Genomic DNA, 26,136 nt, shown 5'->3' with positions numbered 1-26,136 from the left:
TTTTCCCATTTTAATGCAGGTATACCTTTTTTTGCTTTGTATGTCAAAAATTGCAGTGTTTCCATTCCTCTGTCTGTTGTGAAATTTCAGGCAATCAAGGATGAAACTGACAGTTTTGATGAAAAGAGAAAAGAACTAAAACATGGAATTAAAGTGCTTCGTAAAAAGGTGTGCATTGATAAATCCCCAGTCTGCTTCCAGAAGTGCTATAAGGACATTACTTTTATGTTTCTCACACTTACTTTCATAACATAGCTTATTTGATTGTGGTTTTTATACAGTCTTTAAATCCTTTGTTTTCCCTTTGCCATGCAGCCATAACTTGCTTATGAGGGGTCCTTGGTGCTGTCTAAGTTTTCTCACAGATGTTTCAGTACCCAAACTAGGTAAAATCATCAGTTAATAACTTGCTTAGGATTCATATAGTGGGATTCCACAAGGATGTAGGTTGAATGTAAATAGCCAAATTATTTACCTGAAAAGATAATAGGGACCTTTTCCATGCATGTTGATATCTTTCATATTTAGTTGGGAAACATCTGTACCACTGCAGCTGTATATGAAGGTCAGTTGAGAGCACTAATCACTCAGTTCACTTTATGTTTTACTTTGGATTCCTGTACTGAGCAGTGTTTTGGACTCTGGCCTAAACCACCCGTTTCAATTTTATAATATTATAACTTTAAAAATGTAATTTTTAGAAAGGTGTTCTAACTAAACATTGTCTTTTTTATTTGATACTTAATGTAAGATAGTAAAACAGCACACAAACCGCATCTAATAACTATAGCTAAAGTTAACTTGCACCTAGTAACATCTGGAGAGAAAATGTCCTTTCAATCACCATGCATCAAATATGATGATCTGGTGTTTTTTTTCAGGAAAACAAATCATTTGATATCTTTTTAAATTGCAAAATCTCATGAGATTTTTCTATGATCTCACACCACAATGCCAAAACCTTGTGAAAGTTGGTGATATTTCAACCTTTAAAAAAACCTGTGTTAATAATATTGGTTGGAGAGACAGTGCACCATCTAGCTCTCATAGATAACATATCCTTATTTAGGCCTCAGGTGCTTATTTTCAGATGTATACTTAATTTCCTACTTATTGGGAATTATATAATAATTGCAAAAGAACTATTGCAGTCCTTCAAATTGACAGTTATTTTGAGACCACAGAAAATGATCTGTTTGTAAATCCAACTGCTGTGTGAAATAACTGCTTACTGTTTAGATTGGTTCTATGAATCTAAACTAGCAATCTTCATACTAGAGTCCCTTGTTCTTCGCAATGACTACGACAGTTTTAATTCACAGTGCAAATGATTTCTTTGCACTTATACTATCAAATGATTACATATATATTTCTGGATTCAGAATTTCCATTACTTTCCTGATATGAAATGGATCTGTATTATTCTTGTGTTTAAAGATATAATGTGCTTTGTGTAGTTGCTGAAAAGGTAGTACCGGCACGGATAACTATATGGAAATGCAGTCTTTCAATTATTTGGAAAGATATTAGTCATACTCCTTGTCTCTTTATGATGTCCAATGGTGTTGCATTTCCACTCACATTAAACTTAGCATGCCTAGTGATTTGTTATTATTATTAAAACTTGCATGTTTGTAAATTATACTTCAAACACACAGTATATTAGGATAGACATAGATTCACCATTCTTTTACAAATACATCTTTTCCTCACTATTAATTTCTATCATTTCAAAAATAGATTCAAGAAATGATGTTCGAAAATTCAGTTGCACCTAAAATTGAGAAACTGGACCAACAGGAATTCAATCTGGATGTAGAGGAACAAGAGAAACAGCAAATACACAGTGCTTCAGAAGTGGAAAGGGTATGGTGAACTTGTTGGGGTTCAATTTACTTTTATTTGTCCTGAACAAATAAAACGTTTGTATGGAGAATAAGAGGAATTCTAAAATGCTTAAAAGTCAATCAGAATTATACAGTATATATTATTCGTTAGGGCTAGATTTACATATTTATAAAGATCACCATTCAAATAAATAAACAAATCAGAAGTTGGAATGGGCTTATCCTAAGGAACTGATTTATTTATTTCTGCCTTCATTTTTGTATTTTCTTCTTCAGCTGTAGAATCTAAGAAAGGAAAATTATCCTTGTCACAATTGTACAATTTTTACTTTATTATATAAGTAACACAAGATTTACACATCTAAATGTCACCGATATTAAGGAAAAGAGCTTTCTTTTACTTTATATACAGATTTTTCAAATTGATATTTTGTCTATCAACATAATTCAAGCGGCAAATGTTTAAATCTGGATGCTTTCTAAGATTTTTGTGATATATAAGATTTTGATTAATATTATATATTGCATGATTTACATGAGTCCAGGGTTAACATGAGTGACATATAAACCAAATGGATTTTGCATCCTCATTTGTTTTCTGTTTTATGATAAAGGTGAGGAAGGATATAGAGATGGAAAATCTAGCCAATTGCTATTTACGTGAGATGATAAAAAAAGAGTGTTGGGATACCATGTTGGTTAAAGGACGTTCAATTAAGGTAATTTTTTTCCCTTTCTCACTTTTACTCTGCTTTAACTAAAAGTCAATCATTGCTTAAATTAATTAAATCTAGGAAAATACTGCAGGTAGTCCTTGGTTTAGCAGCTGTTTTAAGTTATGATGCTAAATATAGAGACTTACTGCTGTTCCTCAGCCTTTGCAGCACCCCTGTGGTCATTTACAGAGCCGAGGTGGCGCAGTGGTTAGGGTGCAGTACTACAGGCCACTTCAGCTGACTGTTATCTGCAGTTCAGCGGTTCTAATCTCACCGGCTCAAGGTTGACTCAGCCTTCCATCCTTCCGAGGTGGGTGAAATGAGGACCCGGATTGTTGTTGGGGGCAATATGCTGACTCAGTAAACCGCTTAGAGAGGGCTGAAAGCCCTATGAAGCGGTATATAAGTCTAACTGCTATTGCTATTGCTATTTGATAATAATTTGTGTGCTTAGCAATGGGCTTAAAATTATGACAGTTGCAGCATCTCACATCCATGTGATCACCATTGGCGACATTCACTGGTGGCTTCCAAACAGCAAATTTAATGGAAAGCCAGCAGATGGCGATCACATGACATTGCACCTAATGACCATGCAAGAATTGCCTAATGACCACAATGGAACTGCTGGAATTGTTATTGTAAGTCATTGCATTCACGTAATGATGTACTTTATAACTGATGGAATTTTTAGTCCCAAATACTGTTGTTAACTAATTACTTATAATTCATCCAAAACTATTACCCAATTATGAACAGCATCATGAAAGTAATTCATATGAGAGAACATCCTACTGTTTAGTAGAAGATGGCTTTAAAAAGAAAGAATCAGTTAATAGTACAATAATACACCTCTAAAAGTACAACATAAAGCTTTTGTAAGTTAGAACTATATTAAACATTGTATTTGGAAACAGCATGAGTTATACTTGCTTTTTTTTCTTTCCAAAGACTTTCCATTCTTCTTGTGAAGTTCAGAATTATCCAATGAAAGGACGGAGTCCAGAAGAAAATCAAATGTTGGAAAGAATTTTGTATTTAAAGAAGATTGAATCAATAGATATGAAGGTAGAATCTTGTTTTTTTTCCCCAAGAAGGATAAATAATTTTCATTGTCAGGTTTACATTGTCTAATGATTCTTATATTCCAGTGTTTCTCTTAACTATTCCTATGCTGAAATGGTTCAGGTAGGTTATTCATCTAGAGCCTAGTTTATAAAACATTTCATAGCTTTTAACGTACATTATTCACATAACAGAAAACACCCCCCAAGATAAATATATAAGATAAATATATTTGACAAACATGGGTTTGTCAAAAACAAATCATGCCATACTAATCTTATTGCATTCTTTGACAAAGTGACAGAACTAGTGGACCAGAGGAATGCTATTGATATAATTTACTTGGACTTCAGTAGGCATTTGACAAAGTAGACCATAACTTACTACTTGATAAAATAGAAAAATGTGGGTTAGAAAGCATCACCACCAGATGGATTCGTAACTGTCTGACCAACCTCAGTGTAGCCCTCAATGGAACTGCACCTACCTGGAGGGAGGTGCACAGTGGGGTATCCCAGGGCTCTATTTTAGACCCCAGTACTCTTCAACATATTCATCAATAATTTGGATAAGGGGATAGATGGGGAACTCATAAAATTTGCAGATAGAAATAGAAAATTAGAAAAATAGAAAAAAAAAGAATATTCTATTCTATTCTTCTAAACTTACAGTATTCCATTGTTTTGCCTTCTGGGTCTTGAAATAAAACTTCTATTTCAGATAAATGTTTTCTGAAAAATTTACTATGGTTTATGATATTAACAATATTCTGATGTGTGTGTGTGTGTGTGTGTGTGTGTGTGTATATATATATTTAGAGTTACAACCCCCGGTATGCCCAAATATGGGAGGAAGATCACTACTTCCATTCTCTGTCCTTCGGCTCGTCACAAGAGACCATCCAGACAGAAACCCAATATTTTTACTGTTGCCTTTTTGTTACATTTTGTTACAAGCCACAGAGTTCGACTCCTTATCAGCCAAGCCAGGGTAAAAAGCCAACAGTAAAAATATTGGGTTTCTGTCTGGATGGTCTCTTGTGACGAGCCGAAGGACAGAGAATGGAAGTAGTGATCTTCCTCCCATATTTGGGCATACTGGGGGTTGTAATTCTAAATAGATACCTTTCACCCTGGCTTGGCTGATAAGGAGTCAAACTCTGTGGCTTAGTGGTTAACACATCTGCCTAAGATGCAATACAGCACAGGTTCGATTCCCAGTAAGGGTATGGCTAGCTGATAAGAGCTAAATAGCTTGAAATAGATCTATACTAGTCTCCCTTTATTTATTTATCAGCACAAGTACAACATATATATGTATGTATGTGTGTATATGTATGTATGTGTGTGTGTGTGTGTGTGTGTGTGTATATATATTATATATATATATATATATATATATATATATATATATATATATATATATATATATATATATATATATACACACACTAGTTGTATATATATAAGTTGTGACACTAATTACATACATACATACATACATACATGTATGTATGTATGTATGTATGTATGTATGTATGTATGTATGTAATTAGTGTCACAACCCCCTGGTATGCCCAAATATGGGAGGAAGCTCACTGCTTCCATTCTCGCTCTCTCTATATATATTTCACTCAGCTTCGAAAAAAGATTGTGGAATTTGATGCCCAACCTTCAGGCGTTAAAGAGGAAGGGGAAAAGACAGAAGAAGGAGAAGAAGAAAAAAAAATAGATGCTCTGGTTGGGAGTCTGAGCGCAACGTATGGTGGGAACACATCTCTTTTATATAACCAACTGGAACTGCACACTAGAGAGGAGAAAATAAGTCAAATTATATTGCTACGGGTAAGTTTGTCATATCTGTTTATTTATTCCACTATACATAGGCAGGATTGCTCTTGTAAAGTATTCTATATCTTATAGCAAGAATAACTGAGCAATAACTCAGGTAGTTATAAATTGGGTTTTACACAAATCATATTTAAGTGTTCTGGAATTTGTGTGTTGCCACATTTGGATGTCCATGTCATGTTTTCAGGAGAGAAAGCTTCAACAATGAAATCAATGTAGAATCTTTAGAGACCAATGGTCAGAATTGCAAGCAGTTTTAAACTGAGGTCACTTAAGAAACTCAGTTATTTCACATGCAATATTACTATATACTATTTGCTTGTAATACTGCCATAAAATCCTTGATACCTCAGGACATCATCTATAACATAAAGAGATCTTTTAATAAGGATTTTGATTCAGTCGCACGAATGAAAGAGCTGGAAATTGCACGTGTGAAAGAGAAGAACATAAGAATATCACAGATCTTTAACCAGCTTGATATTAAGGAAGAAATCTGGGTGCCAACTCTTACAGACAATGAGAAACCAGAGCGAGCACTGGTGGTTCAAGAATCAGAGGTCAGGTATTTGAGATCCCTAATGCTTCTCACTTGATAGAATGAATGTATATAGCAGTGATGGCGAACCTTTTTTGGCTTAGTGGGGAGTAGAGGGGGGTCCTGCGTGGGCTTGCCCTACCCATAATGCAATGCATGACCCCCCCAGTGTGCATGCATGCATGAGAGGTGTTCCCCATTTTTCAATGCTTTTTTCACCCTCCCCAGGCTCCAGAGGCTTTATAGGGGCCTGGGGAGGGCAAAAGCAGCCTCCCCTGCCCCCCCGAGGCCCTCCGGAGGCTTCAGGGACCTTCAGGAGGCTTCCCTGAAGCCCTCAAAGGGCAAAAAATGACCCTCCGAGCAAACCGGAAGTCACTTTTTGCTTGTAGGGTAGTTTTTAGTCCTCCAGAGGCTTCAGGGAAGCCTCCTGAAGGTCCCTGAAGCCTCCGGAGGGGTTAAACAGACCCTCCGAGCAAACTGGAAGTCTGTTCCTGAACTTCCTGTTTGCCCATAGGGCCGTTTTGCGCTCTGGAGGCTTCAGGGAAGCTCCTGAAGCCTCCGGAGAGCATCCGGGGGGCTCTTTTCGCCCACCCCAGGCTCCTATAAAGCCTCTGGAGCCTGGGGAGGGCGAAAAATGCCTTTAAAAAGAATGAATTCAGCTGACAGGGCAATGGCTCACGTGCCATTGACAAATGGCTCCACGTGCCACCTGTGGCACGCGTGCCATAGGTTCGCCATGCTGGGTGTATAGCAATGTTAATTGTCTATGGAGATTTTCAGTCATCCATGTCGTAGTTGTCCCAAAGTTGCTTTTTCAAAAGGCAACTGGGCTTGCTTGTTTGAAGATGTTTTACTTCTCATCCAAGAAGCTTCTTTGTCTCTCACAGTTGAAAAAGCTTCTTGGGTGACAAGCGAAATGTACAGAGCATAGGGTTGCCTGTTTAAACTGATAGTTTTTGTTATGGTTTTTAATATTTTCTATCTTGGTTTTTAATCTTATGAGATACTAGTTGTTTACTTAGCTAGAAAAGTTAAAACATTACACATTTATGTGGCTCATATAAAAACTTATTAATAATTAAAACATTATTAAGATAGCGACAAACCTTTCTTTCCAATTACACTAATATATAATAGTCGTACCGCATGTATAAAAGTAATCTTTAAACCAGGATAACACAATTATTAACTTATTCTACAATCTTAAGTATGCTCTCTCATTGTGGAATTCCAGTATTTAAATCTTGTAGGGTACTCATGGCTTAAAAGAATCCATGTTTGTTATTAAGTAAAAATTTAAAGAAAATTGTACTGGGGAGCTTGTTAGGAAAAATGTGCATTACTTGCATATAGAAGAAGCCAAACTTCATCTTTTGTTCCCACAGATTAAAGTAGAAAAGTACTTAACTCCAGTGCAGAAGGCAAAAAACAAAATCATGGCTCGGATTGAATATAAAAGACGACTTGCTGCCCAGGTAGCCTGATGTGACAGAGCCTTATTTTCCATGGTTTTTCTAGTTTGATCCTTTCTCTAATCTTTCTCATAATCTTTTATTATGCCATTCTTCAGAGTGACAATGCAAGAGAACGTGGCCTTATGGACATGATGAATGGTGTCCTTGAAATAAAAAAGGAAGATATTTTGAAGATGGTGAGTTATGTTTGTATTAAATCATAAAGATTTCATGTGATTAACAACTAATGTAATGTATATTCATTATCAGTGTGTGTCCCCAAAGGTTATCTCTGATCAAAAGAGACGCAATTGAAAAATTTAGGTAGGACAATAGACAGGCAAGGAGGAAGATAATAGAAAGAAGATTTACAGAAAAATGCATGTAAAAGACAAAGAATGAGGGAAAGATTGCTGAGTTTGCACACACAGAATAAAGAATTTCAGTATGTAGGCAACAGAGTTATTAAACCATGCAATAAATATTAAATTTACAAGCATGTCATCCACAGGTGTCCACATATATTAGAGTACATGTTCTTACATACAAAATAATAAAAATAATACAATAAAATGAATGGATGAATAAAAAATAAGAATGTCAGCAAACATTCTGAATTATAAAGAGTAAAGGTCATAAAACACAGAACTTACAGAACTGAGGAAGTTATTCCCAATGGCTTAGGCAATAAGTGCAACCTACTCCCTCCAGACTAACAGTTAAAGCAATATGGACACTGTATGTTCTTAAGGTACCTTGAGAAGAACACAGCTGTGAATATCTTAACATTACCTCAATCCTGCATAATCCAAATGAAAAATTAACTGTTTGATTTGGTGATTTTTTTTTCTGATGCTGTAGAAATTCGGGCTAATTGCATAGTGGTAGGAACTGTACAGGGGAGAGGGTAATCATATAAACTACAACATTTTAAGAACTATAATCAACAGATGCATCTCTGGGAAACAAAGGAATGGGGACACATGTCCACCACCATCACTATTCCTAAATCATCCATAGAATTTCAAAAGCTGCAATTGCCACATGTAATTCATAGAAGTGTGCTAGCAGCACATATATCAGAAATATCCTGTGTTGAACTTGTAACAATCCTGAAGAACACAGCAACGTGTATATTATTACTTGCTTCCACAGAAGAAGAAGCTGACTAACCTGCCCCTTAAGTATTGTCAGAGTCGTAAGGGTGGACAGGCAACAATGTACTTCCAAAGTATCATTAGGACCAATTGTATCACAAAGTACATTATATGAGAGATTTCATGCTCTGATTCCATGACCCTGTCATAACGAATTGGAGTTTTCAAAATGCAAAGAACCCAAAATTTTAAAAGGTTACAAACATTTATTTTTAAAGTTATTTTAAACAAGTTCAGCTGTTAAAAATTGGCTTTCTATAGAATTCAACAGATACCAAAGAGGGATTGGAAAGCATGTTATTCTCATATTACATAGAAGATGGATGCATTGTTGAATATCATTTGAAAATACATTCTGGAACTTAATTAAATCTTGTAGTTTTTGCAAATATTCAATGTCCACTGTTGTTTCTGAAATGCTTTCTTTGATATACTCAGGAAATTCCACCACCTCCATTTGTATCAAAAGAAGAAGCCCTTTGGAGTGAAGAAGAAAGAAAAATATATAAGGAGTATGAAAAGAAGGTTAAGGAACTGAATGAAGAAAGAGAAAAACATCGAAAGGTAAACAGATACAAAGAAAGATTATTAAGCTTCTCTTTCATTAAAGGGTGGAACATTTTTTATTAGGAAAGCCTTCCTGACTACTTTAAATCAAACATAGTGAAATATGACCAATTTAATCTCTTTTCCAAATATTCCATTGCCACATTTAAAAATAATTACATTTTATATTCAAAATGTTAAGTATATAGGAATGAGTAATTTGTCTAAGCAAGAATGAGGCAGTCTTCACTTTCCCTCATAAGACAAAGATCATGTCAGTTTTCCTGTATTCAGTTTAATTTCTTTTTCTGCCATAGACAGAATTAGATGTCAGCAACATGCCACCTTAGTTGTTTACTTTTATTATTTTCTAAGTGCTATTCTTTTATAATGTACAATTCACAAGAAACTAGCGGACCAATTATCTTAACAAATTAAATTTTCATTCAACTTAAATGACTAAGAAACTAAGAGTAGCTTTTCTCTAAGTTTTTCTTAATGTCATTAAATTAATAAAGTACATTTACAAACCTGAGTTTTGATGAAGGGACTTTTCTTTTATATTATTAATAGCTTGGTATTAATTCCGACCATATTAGGTCTTAATTATACGTAGTTTGTTTGGCTGGAATTAATGCATTATCTGAACTAAACCATAGTCATTGGACATCCATCAGTTCATCTTAGGTTGATATGCCAATCCAATTTCTTTAATTAAATCAGAAACTGATATATTTAAATCAGATTGCAACTATTGGGGATATTTGTTTATTTTTATTTCTATCCTGCCTTTATTATTTTTACAATTAACTCAAGAACATCTCTAACACATCTTTCTTCTCCTATTTTCCATACAACAACACTGTGAGGTGAATTGGGCTAAGAGAGGGTAATTAGCTCAAGGTCACCCAGCTAACTTTCATAGTTAAGGTGAGACTTGAACTCACAGTCTTCCACTTTCTAACCTGGTGTCTTAATCACTAGATCAAATTGGCTTTATATAGTGGCTTTATTTTTATATAAAGCTTTTTCACATACTGGAAGAGAAAACAGGAGAGTTTACAAGGAAATTCTCAAAGAAATTAAAGCCACTGGAAAACTTTTTTTCTCAAAATATGTTTCATTAACTGAGTGAAAATGAGCTGCTAAATAAATAGTTAAATTGGCAGCAAGTTAGATGGATGATTCCAATTCTCCTCTTTGTTTGCTCAGGACCTTTTCAGCTTCCTCTGATTATAGAGTGGTGAGAGATAGCAGCTGATGAATTTTTCAGTCATTCTGGCTCATAAACTTCACATCTATAATTCTTTTTGGTCTTTTAATTTCCATATTTCCATCTTGCAAACATAATTGTCTAGGAAAAATATAAAAAGAGATTATTAGGATTGAAAAGTCATTTCTTATGTATTATTCTTACCTGCCATTAAAATTGTCATATATAAAGACACTGCACCTTTTCTTTTCACAGATTCTAGAAACTGAACTGAAAAAGCTTCAGGGTTCAATTCAGGAAAATACTCAAGGATTTGATGAAATCCTGAACAGGCTCTTTGACAAAAAAGTCCACTGTGAAATGGTTATATACCAGGTGAGTTTGAATAATATTTATCATCCTTGCTTCCATATAAGCAGCACTTACTGTTTGTTCCCTTTTCAAACCTTTTACTAGGAAGAACTCAAAATAACTAACCTCCTCTTCTCACTGCTTTTGGATGAAGAGCTGACCTCAAGAGAAGTTGCACTCCATCACCACCTTAATAAAAAAAGGAAGGAAAAGGCAAGAACATGTGAGGCGTGGGGGGGAGGGAGATGTTGAGAAAATATTTATTTCTCATGACACCTGCCCTTTTAGAGTCAAAGTGGCCCATTCAGCAAATAATTATCTTATAAAATTTCCTCAACTTCTTGAAAATATCATCAATAATTCTTTATAAATATCCCTTACATTTCACAAAAGTTCACATATACTGGTTCACATACCACTAAGATAAAATAGGTTTTGCTTGTTTGTAGTTTTTCATGTGATTAAGAAAATGTCTTACATTTCTGAATGAGGCCAGGGACATGCTGAACTCAATAAAGCTAGTCGGGTGGGGGTGGGGATGTTTCCTGCATATAATCACCCGTCTAATTGTGCTAACGTGATTTAACATCTTATGTTCCAATGACAGGCAATCATACCCAACTTGTTTATTTTGCTAGGCAATATCCAGTGAAGCAGTAAAGACAGCTAAAGCAGAAGTGGATGCTTTTAGAGAAGCCTACGACATATTAATTGCTGAAGACAAAGTAAGACTTTAAACTCTAGATCAGAGGTGGGTTCCTACCAGTTCACACCTATTTGGTAGAACCGGTTTGTCAAATCTACCAAATCGGTTAGAAGAGGTTCCACCAGTGGACCCGGAAAGCAGGCCACACTTACAGAAGAGGTTCCAAAATTTTTTGAAACCCATCACTGCTCTAGATCAATGTTTTTCAACCTTGGCAAATTGAAGATTTATGGACTTCAACTTCCATAATTCTTTAGCCACACATCTTCAAGCTGCCAAGGTTGAGAAGCACCAGTCTAGATTAACACAGCTTTTCATCTGAATCTGTGGCATTTAATATTACTGAATTATTGAAGTTTATTGAATTTGATTAATGGATTAGACTAAGCTAGATAATTAACAACTTCCAGTTTAATTTGGGATTGTTTATGTAGATATTTTATTTAAATATTGAAGTAATTGCTCATTATTAGTGGACATAATTGTTCTGACCCAGGCTTCCTTAAAAAGCAAGAAGCATAGTCTTGGTCCCAGCAAAAACCCTTTTATTTACACAATTGTGAATTCCTTTCATTCACAGTCCGCAAGGCTTAGCAAACAGTCTTCAGAGGAATGTTTATCAACATGGACCTTATCTCATTTAGAGAGCTGCCAAATAACTAGTTTCCAAATGCAGGGCAAGGCAAAACTTGGCACAGAGTTTCTTATAATCACAAACAAAACTTTTCACTCTTGAAATGACCAAATGAACAAATTGTTTTCTGCAAAAGCCCATTCCCTGTTCGCTCTTTTGTTTTCTATGGAAGAGGCCTTTCACTTTCAGAGATGTGGCTTTACTCCTAAGTCAACCCTGCTTTCTTAGTTGTTCTTGTCTTTTTGCAGCTCTGTGCATGCGTACACTGGGAACAGGCTCAAGCTGTTCCTCTACCTCACTGCTGTCTAGCTCCCCCTCTGCCTCCGATGCAGAGCCCTTGACTGAGTTTTCCTCAGCCCCCAGGACTGGCCCATGTTCCTTCCCAACCTCCTTTCTGTCCGACTCTGCTGCCAGTTCCGCTGGCTGTTGGCGGGTCACAGCAATAATAGTCTCGGAGATTGTTTTGTCATAGCATGGATAAATAGCCTACTTCATAAGCCAAAAGATCCAACTAGCAGTCATTTCTTTCTTTCTTTAAACCAGTGAGACATCACTATCATTATGGTTCTGTCTTCTTTCAAGGATCCAGTTCTAAGGGCAAGACAGCAGCATCTGTAAAGTAGGTTATATGGCAAAAAAAATCAAGATGTTGGTTAGGACTGCAATTGAATCTCTCCCCATTTTGTACTTAGCATGATGTTGTCTACACATACAGGTTGATAGGACTTCAATCACACAACTCCCATCTTGACTATTGTTTTGCCTACAAAAAAAATGCAGCCAACAAGTGCAACAGCATTAAGGGAGCTCAAAAATGAAGATAACATTCGTAACACTATAACTGAAGCCCTGACTTTTCTGTATGTGCATCAATGTTGCACAAAGCTACAAAGGGTCAGGGCTTTGATTAAGCTGGCTTGACCACACTTTCTCATTCAATTCTTTATGTATGCTGCTTATTTTGGAAAGATCTTGCCATGTCACCTTGAAGTCAACTAATACTTTGCAAAGTGAATATGACAATGAAATAAATTTCAACATTCCTTAATTTAAAGCTCATTTTCTGTAAATGTAATCATTATGTGCAGCAGAACTGGAAATTGGTATAATAAACTCTGACATTTAGGTAACTTCTGTTTTCCCCCTGACCAAAAGGTTATGGAACGTGGTTTTAGAAAGGAATTTTCAGATCTTCAAACTCATCATGTTGATCAACTATTCAAACTTTATAAACGTCGACCAAGGTAGAAAAATTTCATTAGTTCAATCATTTTCTGAAAATCTATGAATTTCCTCTTACAGGCATAATCTTATAAGCAAAAAATGAAGTTGTATAGTATCTGAAAAAACTGAAAATCGTTGAAGCTTATTAAATTAGTTCATTTTTCAATTCTAAGGGCATTTACATGACAAGAAAAATACCAATGAAGCAATCACTGTTAAATGAGATGAAGTGGCAGCCAGTTACTAGTGTTATCATTAAAGTCTCTCTTTCAGCCTGCCACACTCCTTTTTCTTTTACAACATATTTTTTAAAATAAATTGAATATGATATAGAGCAAAATATGATATGCTACATAACCACAGAACAAAATAACACATGGTCTACAAAGAACACCTACAATATACTGTCTAAATGACAGTAACACAGAGCCAAATAATCTCTGTTTAAATTAAGGAAGACTGCAAACCTTCCTCCTGGTCTATATATAGAAATTAAATAATAAAAGAGAATATTTGTAACTCAAGGTTGACATTAGGGGTCTTTAGTGCTCTCTGAGCTTGCTTGTTTTCTTCCAGATGTTTCATTACCCATTCTAGTTAACATCATCAATAGCAATAGCAATAGCAGTAGACTTATATACCGCTTCATAGGGCTTTCAGCCCTCTCTAAGCGGTTTACAGAGAGTCAGCATATTGCCCCCAACAATCTGGGTCCTCATTTTACCCACCTCGGAAGGATGGAAGGCTGAGTCAACCCTGAGCCGGTGAGATTTGAACCGCTGAACTGCTGATCTAGCAGTAGCCTGCAGTGCTGCATTTAACCACTGCGCCACCTTGGCTCTTGTGCCCATCATCAGTAACTTCAGAAATTAAATACAAAGTTTTTTTTAAAAAAAATGCTAGTTAATACACAGTACAGAGATTTTTAAAGACAAAATTAAGCTAGTGATATACAAGTTTTTCTGTTGAATATGTAGCATGTCACAGGAGAAATTACATTTTTTCTTTGCCTGTTGTGTTCAATAATGGAAGGGCTTTGAAGATGAAAGTACAAACAGATACTGCAAACCCATATGGGGAACGGCCAGGCTCTGCCAAAATGTATCAGGATGCTCTCGCCCATTTAATGAAAGCAATTGATGAAATGGACAATCCTGAAAACAGACCTGAGGGGCTTGACATCAGTAACTGGGAACGCTTTTGTGCAGCTAGGCGAGCGAAAGTAGAAAGTGAACAGCAAGTATGTATAAGATTTCATTATTTAAAATCAAATTTGACCTTTATATTTTGTACAAATAAATAATTCGCTCAGAACTGAGCTAATGAGAACCACACAGTGTCCCAATCATGCATAGGAAGGTGGCTGCTTTTAAAATCCTTTCTAGTTTTCATTTTGCAAGAAGTGGTTTGTTATTTTCATGGGTCTCAAATGTTTTATCAGCCTCTCTATGTAAATAATGTAAAAAAAAACTATTTAAAGTGATTTGAAAGTAGTAATCTAAAATAAAGGTTATTTTCTTTTTTGTAAAGGTGAAGCAAAAAGTACTGACACTAGCAGAGATGCAAACTTTCCTTCAAAAAAGAATGGAAGATGATGAACAGCTGCGGAAAGACATTGAACATGTTTTTGCTGAGATCAATTTGTAAGTTTGCTTTTTTCTTTTATATTATAAAAGCGTATATTAATTATTATTGAACTCATGTATACTATCTCATGACAATATATACTACAGTATACTATAATAATATAGTTGTAGTAATCTTAACTAAATAAACCTACCTACAGTATCCAAAGTGTAAGGGGCCTTTTTGTTATGGAGAAAAGCTAAAAGTCTAAAAACATTATAATTGTTAATCATGTTCTTTATTCAACATTAGCACAGACAATGGAAAAATTGTCCTCTGAAAAGGAAGCATCTATGAGTCATTCTTACCTTACAGTATGCAGAACCCATCAGATTAAAAGATTACTTTTTCCCAGTGCAGACAGTCCTTGAGTTATGATGCTAATTGGAACTGGTGCTTGGTCATTAAGTGAAGCACCACATGACTGCAACAGCAATTTTGGTGGTCCCAATTGTGATCATTAAGTGGGAACAATATGATCATTAGATGAGGACCTCATGCTTCTTCTACCTATATGAACTGTCTCTGCTTTAACTCCTCCCACTTGCCTATCTCTCCCCCATCTTTGCCTGTTGCACTGCACACCATGACTGAGATGAAAAGACTGCTATATTCTACTGCCACCACCCAGCAGGTCAGAAAGCCTTTTAGTGGAAGGAACTGTCTTCAGATGAATCACCAGGCACAGGCTAGTAAAAGAGCCAATTCTCTTCCATTCTCTTCCCCACACACCTGGCAGGCACAGGATGGAAAAGGCCCAACATTGGACTGAATGCAGAAATGGTACCAGTTTTGGAATTGACTATTCTCCTTCACCTGGCCTTTATCTACCCTCTTTGAATTCTTCAAGCAAGCAGCCCAGAGGGCAGTTGGGTTGAGACAGCTCCCTCTGCAGATGCAGTCTTCTCTTGTGGCTCTGGGAGCAGGAAGGGACATGACTCCCTGTCTTGCAAGTACCATAGGTAGTGGTAGGAAAGAGGAAGGCACACGAGAGAAGAAGGGACCATGGCAATGAACACATGCTCCCGCTGCCTGGAAACATGGTTGTTGGGGAAAGCACTCTTGCTCCTCAGTTTCAGTGTCGTTGCCATGGTCATTGCTGATGCCCCGGCAGTCCCAAAGAAACTATGTAGGTGAAAGTCAAGTGCTAGCATAGCCATGCACTGGTGCTAATGAGCGCACCTTTGGGGGGAAAACTCATGGGGCTCTCCACCACTACCCCACAGAGTGGCTCAGATGTGGTCCCTCATCTTCTTCTCACCACCCCACTGCTTCCAACTGATAGTTGTTGTCTTTTTTTACCTCACTTCTGCTGGATTTGCTAACACTGGCTGTCTCAAGCTAAGACTGCTGGAGTGGGGCAGGCCTGCCAGGAGGTCAGTGCCCATAGAGGCAGCAACCAGGAGAGGTCAGAAAAGAAAGTGAGGCCAAAGCCAACAGAGCCCCTGAACCTTGGAGCTTGAGGCCAGCCAGTGTCACCAAGTCCTGCAGAGGGGAAGTAAAGCAAAGAAGAAAACAAAGGTCAGTTGGGGTGGCAAGAGGGCCACAAGTAGGCAGCAGAATACAGCAGCCTCTTTCTCTTGGCTGTGTTGTGCCAAAGGGCAGAGATGGAGAGAAGCAGGTGGGGGATGGAGTTCATGCAAGGCAGGAGAACGTGATCATGGAATGATCATAAATGTGGGCCAGCAACCAAATGCTTAAATTTTGGTAATTTGATGATAGGAACACTGTGCCAGTTATAAATGTGAGGACTGGTTGTTAAGACTACTTTTTCAATATCATAATTTTGAACAGTTGCAAAATGGACATAACTTGAGGATTACCTGTATAGTTAGATAAATCAGTACATAAGATAATCTAGATAAGGTTTTTTCCTAATCATGGTAAAATGTTAACATAAGTTATATTATTTTTAAAAATATAACTCTAGGCTTCGGGAGCAGAAAATGAGATTTCAATTAGATTTGATGGTCCAGTTTCTTTTTAAACAAGGACAAGTGGAACTAGAAGGCACCAACTTAATACCAGATTACACAGATGCTATTCTGATCAACAGGACTATTATTGAAGAGCTAAACAGCATGATCTGGGTAACAATCTTTCTTTTTTCAAAGAAAAAAGATAATGATATTAAAGATAAAGCCTCTGCATATCACCTATATGAAAAGTTATTTTCTTTGCATTACAACTTCTAATTAAATACAATTATAGTTTTTTAAGTGACATAATCAACCTTATTTTAATTCTCTTATCACATATTACATGCCCCAACTAGTGTAATTCTTCTAACACTTAACTAAATTACCAGTGAGCATATATCCTCAATGATTTTTCTTTCTTATTCAATGTGGCTGTCTTTGCTTTTAAATCTATCATATTCAAATAGCTCACAAATGTTGTTCATTTGAAGAGTTAACTTTGCCATTTTACCTTCAGTTTTATGAAATCTCATCTGTTATCAGAATGCAATTTTAAAATGATACATTGCACGAAGAAATTTTTCTTTTTTTCAAGGCTCAAGGACAAAAAAAGATTGCCAGTATGGTAGAAAGTAAAGATTTCCGTAAAGGGATATTTCAGCTGGAATGGGAACATCGAAAAATGCAGATGCAAGTACAAGATCTGAATCAAAAGGCTCGAGATATACAAAAACTAAATGTTACAAAAGATCATCAGATTGTAAGTTCATATTTTCAAATTTTAATCATGATATAAAATATGCAACTATATTAGAAAGTGCATATCAGAGAGTGCTGTAAACATTATGACTGTGTATATAAGTCTAAGTGCTATTACTATTCTACCTATCTCATCAATACCTGCACGAGACTTCCCTATATTGAGAAAGCCACTACTCTTCCAAACTGTCTATAGTTCAGTGACGTGCGGTGAGTTTTATGGCTGGTGAGGCAGCTTTTTAGACTTGTGGACTTCAACTCCCAGAATTCCACAGCCAGGCATGCTCGGTTTCGATTTAAAGCGACAGGATTTTTCCTCCTTGCAAAATAAGTTTTCCCATTCTTTTTCTTCTCCCTCCCCTTCCTTCCTCCCCTCTCCCTCCTTCCCCCTCTCTCAAACAGATACACGCACACAGAGAACTTGGATCCCTCTCTCACTCACTCACTCTCAAACAAACACAGAAGTTGGATTGGATATATTTTCCAAAGGCTTGAAAGCAGCTCCTCTGCCATACCCCCCCCTTCCCCTGCTGCCTTCTGATCGGAGCCTTTGATTGCAGGTGAATCACGTTGCCTTTTCAGTGAAGCTGGGCTTATATACTTTTATCCAGCTCTGTGTGTGTGTGTGTGTGTTTGAAAAGGCAACGTGGGTTCTGCATGCAATCAAACTTTTTGAATTCCTCCCCCCTCCCCACACACGCACCTTTTCCAGCTGTTTCAGAGAGGATTTCAACTCTGCCCTCATGAAAGGCCAGAGCTCTGAGTCAGACTGAGCTAGTTGCTCCCAGAGAACTCTAAAAAGCCTCTAAAAATGCCCTCTACAGGAGGTGAGAGAACACGTGCCTCATTTGCATAAGGAATTCTTCGCTTTTAACCCTTGGTTAACTCTTAAAAGGCGAAAAATTCCTTATGCAAAAGAGGCCCCTAGTTCTCTGGCCTCCTCCTATAGTTAACACTAAGCACTGTTCCAAGTCACTGTGACTTAGAATCTGGTAGCAACTACCTTGGCTTTAATTATTTTAAAAAAAATCTTTAAAATTCTTTCCTTTTCCTTATGACTGGTGAGGCCACGCCTCCCCTGCCTCTAGTGACTGCATGTCCCTGCTATAGTTTATACATAAATATGTGGTTAAGCCAGAAGACTATTGGAAAAATGTTCAATGGACAGATGACACCAAAATAGAACTTTTTGGCCTAGGTGAAAAGTTTTATATTTCACAAAAGACACTGCCTTCCAGTGTGGAGGACCTTATCCCATCTGTGAAATATGTTGGTGGCAGTATCATGGTTTGCCACCACTGAACCAGAATCTTTGCCTTAAAGGCAAACACACACGTCACCCCCTAAGGGGCTGAAGGCATAAATTAACAGCCCCAATACAGTGTTTCCCAAGACAAATCCACACATAATCTGATGTTAAACCAATATCCTACTTATCTCAAATTTAAAAGTTAGCTGTGGAGCTAATGGTGATGCATCCGTCCTCATTGAGGGAATGAGTCGAAAAGCTAGGGTTGCCTAGCAACAGGGGCATGGCTTAACAACAATTGTCATCAGACTCAGTCCTATCAGTGAGCGGATGATGTCAACTCAGTCTGGATGATACCTCCACTACTATGGAGAATGGCTTGACATTATTAATGAAATTCTGAATTATACCAACAAATTCTCAAGGAAAATATCGGAGTATGTGTCTTTGAACTGAGGAAGTGGATCATAACGACAAAACAACCCCAAACATACAAGTTGTACAACCAGAGAATAGTTAAAGCAGAAGAAAGTTAATGCTCTGGAATGGTCAAGTCAAAGTATTGACCTTAATTCTATAGAAATGTGAAAGGATATGTAGCAGGCAGTTCACATGAGGAAACTCACCAAATTGAAGTGTTCTGTAAGGAGGAATGTACTAAACTTCCCCCAAGCTGATAGGTAGGTCTAATCAAATTATCAGAAAAGTTTGATGTTGCTGCTGCCCAAGAAAATACACTACTTAGTGAAAGCAAAGGTTCAAATATCTTTGCACATACAAATATGTAGCTTTGGATCCATTTATTCAATAGGGAAAAAGTATCTGTTTTACTCATTTGGTAAATTTTTATCTATTATATGACTTACGTAGAGAGCAGATCAAACAAATATTTAACATTCAAGAGGGTTCACAATCTTAAGCATAACTGTATATGCATTATATCTGAGACTGGAAACTAGCCTGCTCATTCAATAAAAGCTTTTCGAGATAAATGTGAATTTAATTAAGGTTTGTTACTGGAAAGCAGAACAATCTTCCTTTGAAAATTTGTTTTTGCTAAGTTAATATTACAGATCTAGGATTTAACATCAGGAAGCATCAGCTATATTAACTTGATCTTTTATTTTTTGATTTCATAGTTCTTATCAGTCTTAAACTATGATAAGCGGATGAATCATGAAGTATCAGTAATGGAAGGAACATTTAACTTTCTAGACAAGGTAATTTCTCTTATGGAATAAACTTTAATAAAGAAATATGGAACATGCCACATACTCAACATATTTAGTTTAGACTTACTTATGTCATCATATTTATACTTGCTAAAGGAAAACAATTTTGAGTTCTTGCTAAAGAATATTATAAAATACTCCCAACCACTTCTACTTTTGGTTTTTACCACATCTGTAATCTTCAGACTACAGTCCTAATTTGTCACCTGAATTTTTTTTTTCTAGTGACCTCCCAATCCTTATTTTTCTCATGGTATTGCTACATGAACAGGATTAACTCTTACTAGAACAATTTTATTTCAAACTTGTTTGCACACAAATGTCCCTCACCAGCTACTAGATGAGATTATTTTGGGAGTTTGAGTCAGTAGGATTTATTTATACATATGCTCTTCAATTCTACCTCTACTTACTTCAGAGTTGTCATATAAATGAACTGTAATTTTTCCCCTCTATCTGAATATACTATAGCATCAGTTAATCTTCTCCTTCTAGCTATTAGTTTTATTTATAATGTATCAAAAGAAAACCTTGAAGAATAGTTTTTACTAGTTCTTTGTTTTATTTTATTTTTATTACTACCTTATCAATTTTCTTCAAATATTTAAGAGTGTATTATAGATCTTAACTTAGTGGTCTCCTCAATTTAATGTTCATCTTGCATTATTGAATATAGTATATGAAGTCTAAAATATAACTGAAAAAATATTACTTCAGTTCTGAAGTATTTCCACAATGAATGAAATTTTTATAGACTGAAAATAAGACCATTTTGGACAAAGATCAAAAGCACTTTTCCTGATTTGGATCCAAATGTTTTATATGGTTGAGGGCTTCTGTTTTAGTAATACAAATACTTCAGCTTCTCACTGAGGAAGAAGCAACCTACCAAAATAATATAGTCATTGGGACCCCTCACTTTCTATTAATAATTGTATTACTGGCTACATGTTTAAACTTTTAATTAAATCATATTAAAAGCTAACTATCCTCTTTCACAGAAGAAATAAAATTTGTTTTAGTATCTTTTCACTTAATATTCTAAAGATCCCTTTTTAATAATTATGTTTTTAATTACCAGGTTCACAAAAAAAATATAGAACAAAAAGAAAAAATAATTAAAGAATTAGAAAAACAAATACACTTAAAAGAGGTATCAAACCAGAAGTTCAGCAAGAAATTACAAGAAATGCTTGTTATTGTATCAGAAAGGCGGCACATTTATGAGGCTACTGGTAAGTTACATGCAAAGATCAGATATCACCTAAAAAACTCATGATGATCACGTAGCAAGTGAGTTCACATTATGCACTCTTTATGAAAAATAATCCCCCCCAAATAATGTGGATGTTATCAAAGTGTGTATATTTTCCTAGGTCAATTACCAACTGCCATAACTTTGTTAAGCATTGCAATATATTCTGACATTTCTATTAATTCCATTTTGTTATTTTACTTTCTTTCAATAGTTCTGAGGTCTACACTAGCAAATAGATCACTTCTTTCAGTGAGCCTACAGTAATACTGATGGGAAGCAAATTAATCCAATAAATAAATAAAAACTGTTTCGTGTGCAAATGAAGTAACTGTTTCATCAATCATACAATGATGTACAGCTCATAACAATAAGATGATAGTTACCATAGTCCTATTAGTAAATTTGAAAGAAGTTGGGGAACACTGGTAATCAGTTCACTTATTTTATTGTTGTTTTTTTGTTTAAAAACCAGACTCAGAACTACTGAACCAAACCATTGCTAAGGAGCATTATGAGGACATTCTACAACGACAGCAATTAGTAGATCTTGCAAAAGCACAAGCCCAGGAGTTGGCCGTCCTTCAAGCTGAAGTGGAAAGATTGAGAATGAGAACATTTCCAGCTTTCTTTGATGTGCAACAATTTTAGCAATAAACACTCTTAAGCAAGGTAGTTTTTCCCCTCCTTCTGAATTTCTCTTTTAACTTTATTCTTTATTACATTAAGATAGTTTTATAAATATTGTGTCATCATTCATTTTGATCACTTCAACATATTTATATTCACAATGCTTTTAAATAAATGTACCAGTTTGTATTGTAACAGATTAATGTTGTCATACTAAAACTGGTATATTTAGACATTCCACTTTTACAAAACCAAAAGATATGCAGTGGAATTTAAAAAAACTCATAAAGGAACAAATATATCCTTGCATACAGAGAAGTATCCTAAAGCAACTTGGCAAAAGAAATTGGCTGAAAGATTGCAGTTTGAAAAGAGACTGAGTTAAGAACAAATGAGAAGGGACATAATAGGAGGGATAGATGTCCAGAATTTAAATATAGAGGTTGGACTAAAAAAGAAACAGAAAGAGGTAGCAGGTTCTTATAATAATCGATTCATACAGTTCAGAATTTAGATTCAATTCTTGAAAATAGTCATCTTTTGATATATTTTTAAGAGTGAAATAAAACACTCATTTTATGGATCTGTGAAATCTTCATTTGTTCGGATATAATGTAAGAGTTTGTCATCTAATCCAAAACTGTCAATCAGTTGAGTCAGACTTAATTTCTTGTTATCAGTAGGTAAGGCTGATTGCAGCTCATATAGAATTGCTTGGGAACTCTTTCTCCATTTTGATATCAGAAACTGTAACTCTTCTGGGTTATTCTGTAGGGAAATAGAAAAAAAGCAGCACTTATAATGTGTTGATGTAGCTGAAATGGATAACCTAGATACTGCTCCAATAGAGCAATGGCTCCCAAGCTTTGCAGTTTGGCCTGGCTGGAGGGGGAGAGGGGAACTGGGCTGTGTGGGCCTTGTGGGAGTAATGGGCTGGCACACATACATGCAGGAAGCGGCGGATTGGCACGCACATGCACAAGTGTCCGCCAGCCCACCACTTGTGCAAGTCGAGCTGTGTGTGCACGTTCATGTGCTCCAGCTAGTCACTTGCACGGCCCAATTCTGAATAGGCCATGGCCTGTAGTGGGCCATGGCCTGGGGGTTGGAGACTCCTGCAATAGAGAACAGAAATTCACAGAATTTAAAAGTATAAATATGAGGATCCCCCCCCCCGCCCCATGTTTGTAATGTACTTTCCATTTGAAAGAACAAAGTATCATATACAAAAACTATTTAAAAAATCTTATTAGACTTAGATTAACTATATTGTCACTTTTTTGAATGTACACTAATTGGCAAACATTAAAATGAAATTTTGTGGCATACAATATAATGTATCTTACTTAGGTGTACAATTATAACATTTATTTGAAAAAATGTTTCTTACTTTCTAGAACAAAGTACATAAAGGTGCAATTTAAACAATGAATATGACTTGTGCAAGGATAATTTTAATGTTTGCAAAAAGACAAGAATAGGTGAATGACATTGAGTACGTATAGTTTATATACAATTAGTATTACATAAAAAGAAGTCTTTTCAACTTTAAATTAAAAATAGACAGCACTTTACACATTGGCAAGAAATAGTATCTTATTAAGGAAATGGCCAGTTTCCATTACAGTTAAAGACTTATTTATCTCTAGAATAGATGAAAGCAAATATATTGTGCAAGAGTGAATTGGAACAGAAATTGGCTTGATGACATGATAAGATTGTTTAGTATTTGGGAATGCAATAGCATAATAAAAGTATTAAAAAACAACCTTATTGGCAGGATTTGTTTTTAATATATTTGAATGTATTTAAAACTCTTTCTGAAGATTTAATATTTACTTTGCTCACCTTTGTTCTATATAGTTTGACCAATTTAAGTCTTCGAAGAATGTCCTCTTTTTCCTGAAGCTGTTTCATTATTGTCATCTTTTCCTCCAACAGCTCCCATTGTTTACAGTTTGTGCCCAACGAATTAATTTCTGAAGAAGTGTGCGTAGCTTTAATATATTCATTGTATTCAGATAGTGATCTGTTTTCTGCAGAACTCTCCGAACACATAATTTCATCAGGAACTTTTTTCAAGCACTTATCCTCAGCATGTGAAACAAAACATGGTTCTTCCTTAGATAAAGCTTTCTCCTTCCGATTACTATTGTTTTCATCATCTATTTTAAGTTGTTTGGCGACAATAAAATTTGAATCAAAGGATCTTCTTGTTTTCTTCAACCGTTCTCGAAGGGTTGCACTCATTAACTAACATAAATGTAATTAAGAACTTTTAAAAACAATCTAAATATATAAACATATATTAAAATGCATTTCTTGATATATTTATTACCTGTTTCCCTAACCTGTTGCTTTGAACAGAATTCTCACAATTCTCTGGAGTGGAGGATGATGATTTAGGTTTGTTCAGTATAGGTGTCCCCATTTTGACAATTGATTAATCTGCTTGAAAGATAGACAGACTACTTCAGGGTTAAGATGGCAATTTATCAGTGTAAAATCATGTTATAAAGTATTGCTTGAATTCTGGAGTCTTCAATTATAGTACTGAAGTAGGAAACTCTGTTTAATTGATCTCATGAACAATCTAAATCATAAGCTAGCAACTTGCACATTTGTTACTAGAATAGTTAAAACCACAAGTCTTTTAACATTCCCAGACACATCTCCTTTGTTGCATATATACATTTGTAACTTGCATGCGAAACTCTATACTCTTGGTGGATAAAGCTTCTTTCACAAGCTTTAACTAAGCTTCTTTTGAAGCAGAATTGTCTATTCTGCAGGACTCAACTGGCTAAACAGAAATACGACCTGAAATAGTCACCTATTTACTTGAGCATGTATTCGACAACATCTGGCCGCCTTAGATCTCTTACAATAGGGAACCGAGAACTAGTAAACCCACGATGAGGTGGGATAGGATGTGACCTGCTTTCCACATTAGCTTTAAAGGTCTCTAATCCTTCCCACCTTTCTGAGCATTAAGCAGCATTCCAAGTACCTTTCGTCGGGGACGAAAAGAATTTTGTCTTCAGAGGAACTGAAAGAGACTCAGGCTGGACTAAAGGCTCCGCCACATTTTCTTTAACAGCAGAATAGTTTCGCCTCGCACTAAATTACTCCAGAAACAAAAACACAATCCAAAATCTGGGCACTCTTAAACACCCACAGCCTTGTTTGTAATACCCACTCAAGCGGAAGCGAATTAAACGCACCCGGCAAGACGTAACCTCTCTGCGAGGCCTGTTGCGTCACGGTCTCAGCTGCGCGGCGGAGAAAGAGGGGCGGAAGAAGCGAATTAAAGAACCGGAGAATCGCTCACGGGACACTGGCGGGGGGCGGGGCTGACGTCCCCTGCACCACGTTGGGTTTAACGCAGCGTTTTTAAAATTTGGCCTCTTTTAAGCTGCGCGGACTTCAACTCCCAGAATTCTCCAGTCAGCATTTTGGAAGTTGAAGTCAATACTGTGTACACCTTAAAACTGCCAAGTTTGAAAAACTCTGGTTTAATGTAATTCTTTAGGATTCTAGGCGCGCTCGAACTCGAACATAAATCCCCTTATGTTCAAAGGAGCTTATTCTCAAGGACCTAGACTGAGGTTTGGTGTGCTGTTATAGTTCTTCCCACTTAGCAATTATTAATATTTCTAGGCAAGGCTTTTAATTATAATTTATCTGCACTAAATGGTTCAGATTCTGATTTTCATATATGATTTTTCTATGTTCTCATATTGATTCCTCCTTTTTTAAAACCACAGTTAGTTAAAAGTCTGGCAGGCAGCTGTTGGTTTGTTTAAAAAGTGATTCTTAATTCTATCTAATCTTTGAGGTTTTTATTGGCTAGTGGGATATGTCAAGAACTAGAGTTTTTGTCTCACAAGCCCTTGCGTATACAATTTAAACACTCAAGAGCATTAATGCTTTTTAATGTTGTTGAACACATGCATCACAGAACAAATCACATAGAGGTTTTATTCAACATAAAAAACATGGTTCTCAAGCTATATTTTGGATACGTTATACAAAGATCCAGTTCTAATTAATCAAATTATAATGGTAGAAAAGATGGAATGAAAACAAAGAGAACTAGAAGTAAGGATGGATTCAATATGGTAGTAATAAATATAATCGATCGAAAGGGCCAGGCTGAGGATAG

The 26,136-nt window shown here is 36.0% G+C and overlaps 2 protein-coding genes across 15 annotated transcripts in view; one reads left to right on the top strand and one right to left on the bottom strand.

The window, feature by feature from the left end:
• The window catches only part of CFAP43 (cilia and flagella associated protein 43), a 63,900-nt gene extending 39,721 nt beyond the window's left edge, over window positions 1–24,179 (top strand). For 6 of the 8 annotated variants that reach the window (XM_087725796.1, XM_087725797.1, XM_087725795.1 and 3 more), the window contains 21 exons: window positions 91–168; window positions 1,741–1,866; window positions 2,462–2,566; window positions 3,515–3,631; window positions 5,266–5,472; window positions 5,832–6,038; window positions 7,402–7,491; window positions 7,587–7,667; window positions 9,066–9,191; window positions 10,642–10,761; window positions 10,843–10,950; window positions 11,376–11,462; window positions 13,233–13,321; window positions 14,334–14,541; window positions 14,832–14,944; window positions 16,858–17,017; window positions 17,442–17,606; window positions 19,994–20,074; window positions 21,168–21,321; window positions 21,817–22,013; window positions 23,913–24,179. In XM_087725796.1, the coding sequence (XP_087581922.1) occupies window positions 91–168; window positions 1,741–1,866; window positions 2,462–2,566; window positions 3,515–3,631; window positions 5,266–5,472; window positions 5,832–6,038; window positions 7,402–7,491; window positions 7,587–7,667; window positions 9,066–9,191; window positions 10,642–10,761; window positions 10,843–10,950; window positions 11,376–11,462; window positions 13,233–13,321; window positions 14,334–14,541; window positions 14,832–14,944; window positions 16,858–17,017; window positions 17,442–17,606; window positions 19,994–20,074; window positions 21,168–21,321; window positions 21,817–21,992 (2,598 nt within the window). In that variant the 3' untranslated portion in view covers window positions 21,993–22,013; window positions 23,913–24,179. Of the gene's footprint in view, window positions 1–90; window positions 169–1,740; window positions 1,867–2,461; window positions 2,567–3,514; window positions 3,632–5,265; window positions 5,473–5,831; window positions 6,039–7,401; window positions 7,492–7,586; window positions 7,668–9,065; window positions 9,192–10,641; window positions 10,762–10,842; window positions 10,951–11,375; window positions 11,463–13,232; window positions 13,322–14,333; window positions 14,542–14,831; window positions 14,945–16,857; window positions 17,018–17,441; window positions 17,607–19,993; window positions 20,075–21,167; window positions 21,322–21,816; window positions 22,014–23,912 lie in introns of those variants that run through there. The other 2 variants (XM_087725798.1, XM_087725802.1) reach the window with 2 other exon arrangements.
• Window positions 21,773–25,314, bottom strand: SFR1 (SWI5 dependent homologous recombination repair protein 1). 7 transcript variants are annotated; one of them, XM_014059532.2, is made up of 4 exons: window positions 25,196–25,314; window positions 24,310–24,419; window positions 23,820–24,224; window positions 21,773–22,739 (listed from the first exon to the last, which is right to left on the bottom strand). In XM_014059532.2, exons 2-4 carry the CDS (start codon window positions 24,400–24,402, stop codon window positions 22,548–22,550), a joined length of 690 nt encoding a protein of 229 aa, XP_013915007.1. In that variant the 5' UTR covers window positions 24,403–24,419; window positions 25,196–25,314; the 3' UTR covers window positions 21,773–22,547. The 7 variants fall into 7 exon arrangements, with proteins under 7 accessions (XP_013915007.1, XP_087581930.1, XP_013915008.1 ...); XM_087725804.1 differs by having other exon boundaries at window positions 24,323–24,422; window positions 24,982–25,252; XM_014059533.2 differs by having other exon boundaries at window positions 24,310–24,422; window positions 24,982–25,251.
• Window positions 25,315–26,136: the final 822 nt, after the last annotated feature.

The sequence above is a fragment of the Thamnophis sirtalis genome, unplaced genomic scaffold, assembly GCF_051295495.1.
Source record: "Thamnophis sirtalis isolate CommonGarterSnake01/CBP01778 unplaced genomic scaffold, rThaSir2_p1.2 scaffold_11, whole genome shotgun sequence".
NCBI classification, from domain to species: Eukaryota; Metazoa; Chordata; class Lepidosauria; order Squamata; family Natricidae; genus Thamnophis; species Thamnophis sirtalis.
This window is presented reverse-complemented; position numbering and strand designations above follow the sequence as displayed.

Bases quoted from the DNA above. Each gene is read 5' to 3' on its own strand.
- SFR1 (XM_014059532.2), bottom strand. From the start codon at position 24,402: ATGGGGACACCTATACTGAACAAACCTAAATCATCATCCTCCACTCCA. The intron at 24,225-24,309 runs GTAATAAATATA...CATTTATGTTAG, and splicing joins GCAACAGGTTAGGGAAACAG to TTAATGAGTGCAACCCTTCG. The intron at 22,740-23,819 runs GTGAGCAAAGTA...ATTTCCCTACAG, and splicing joins TCAAACTATATAGAACAAAG to AATAACCCAGAAGAGTTACA.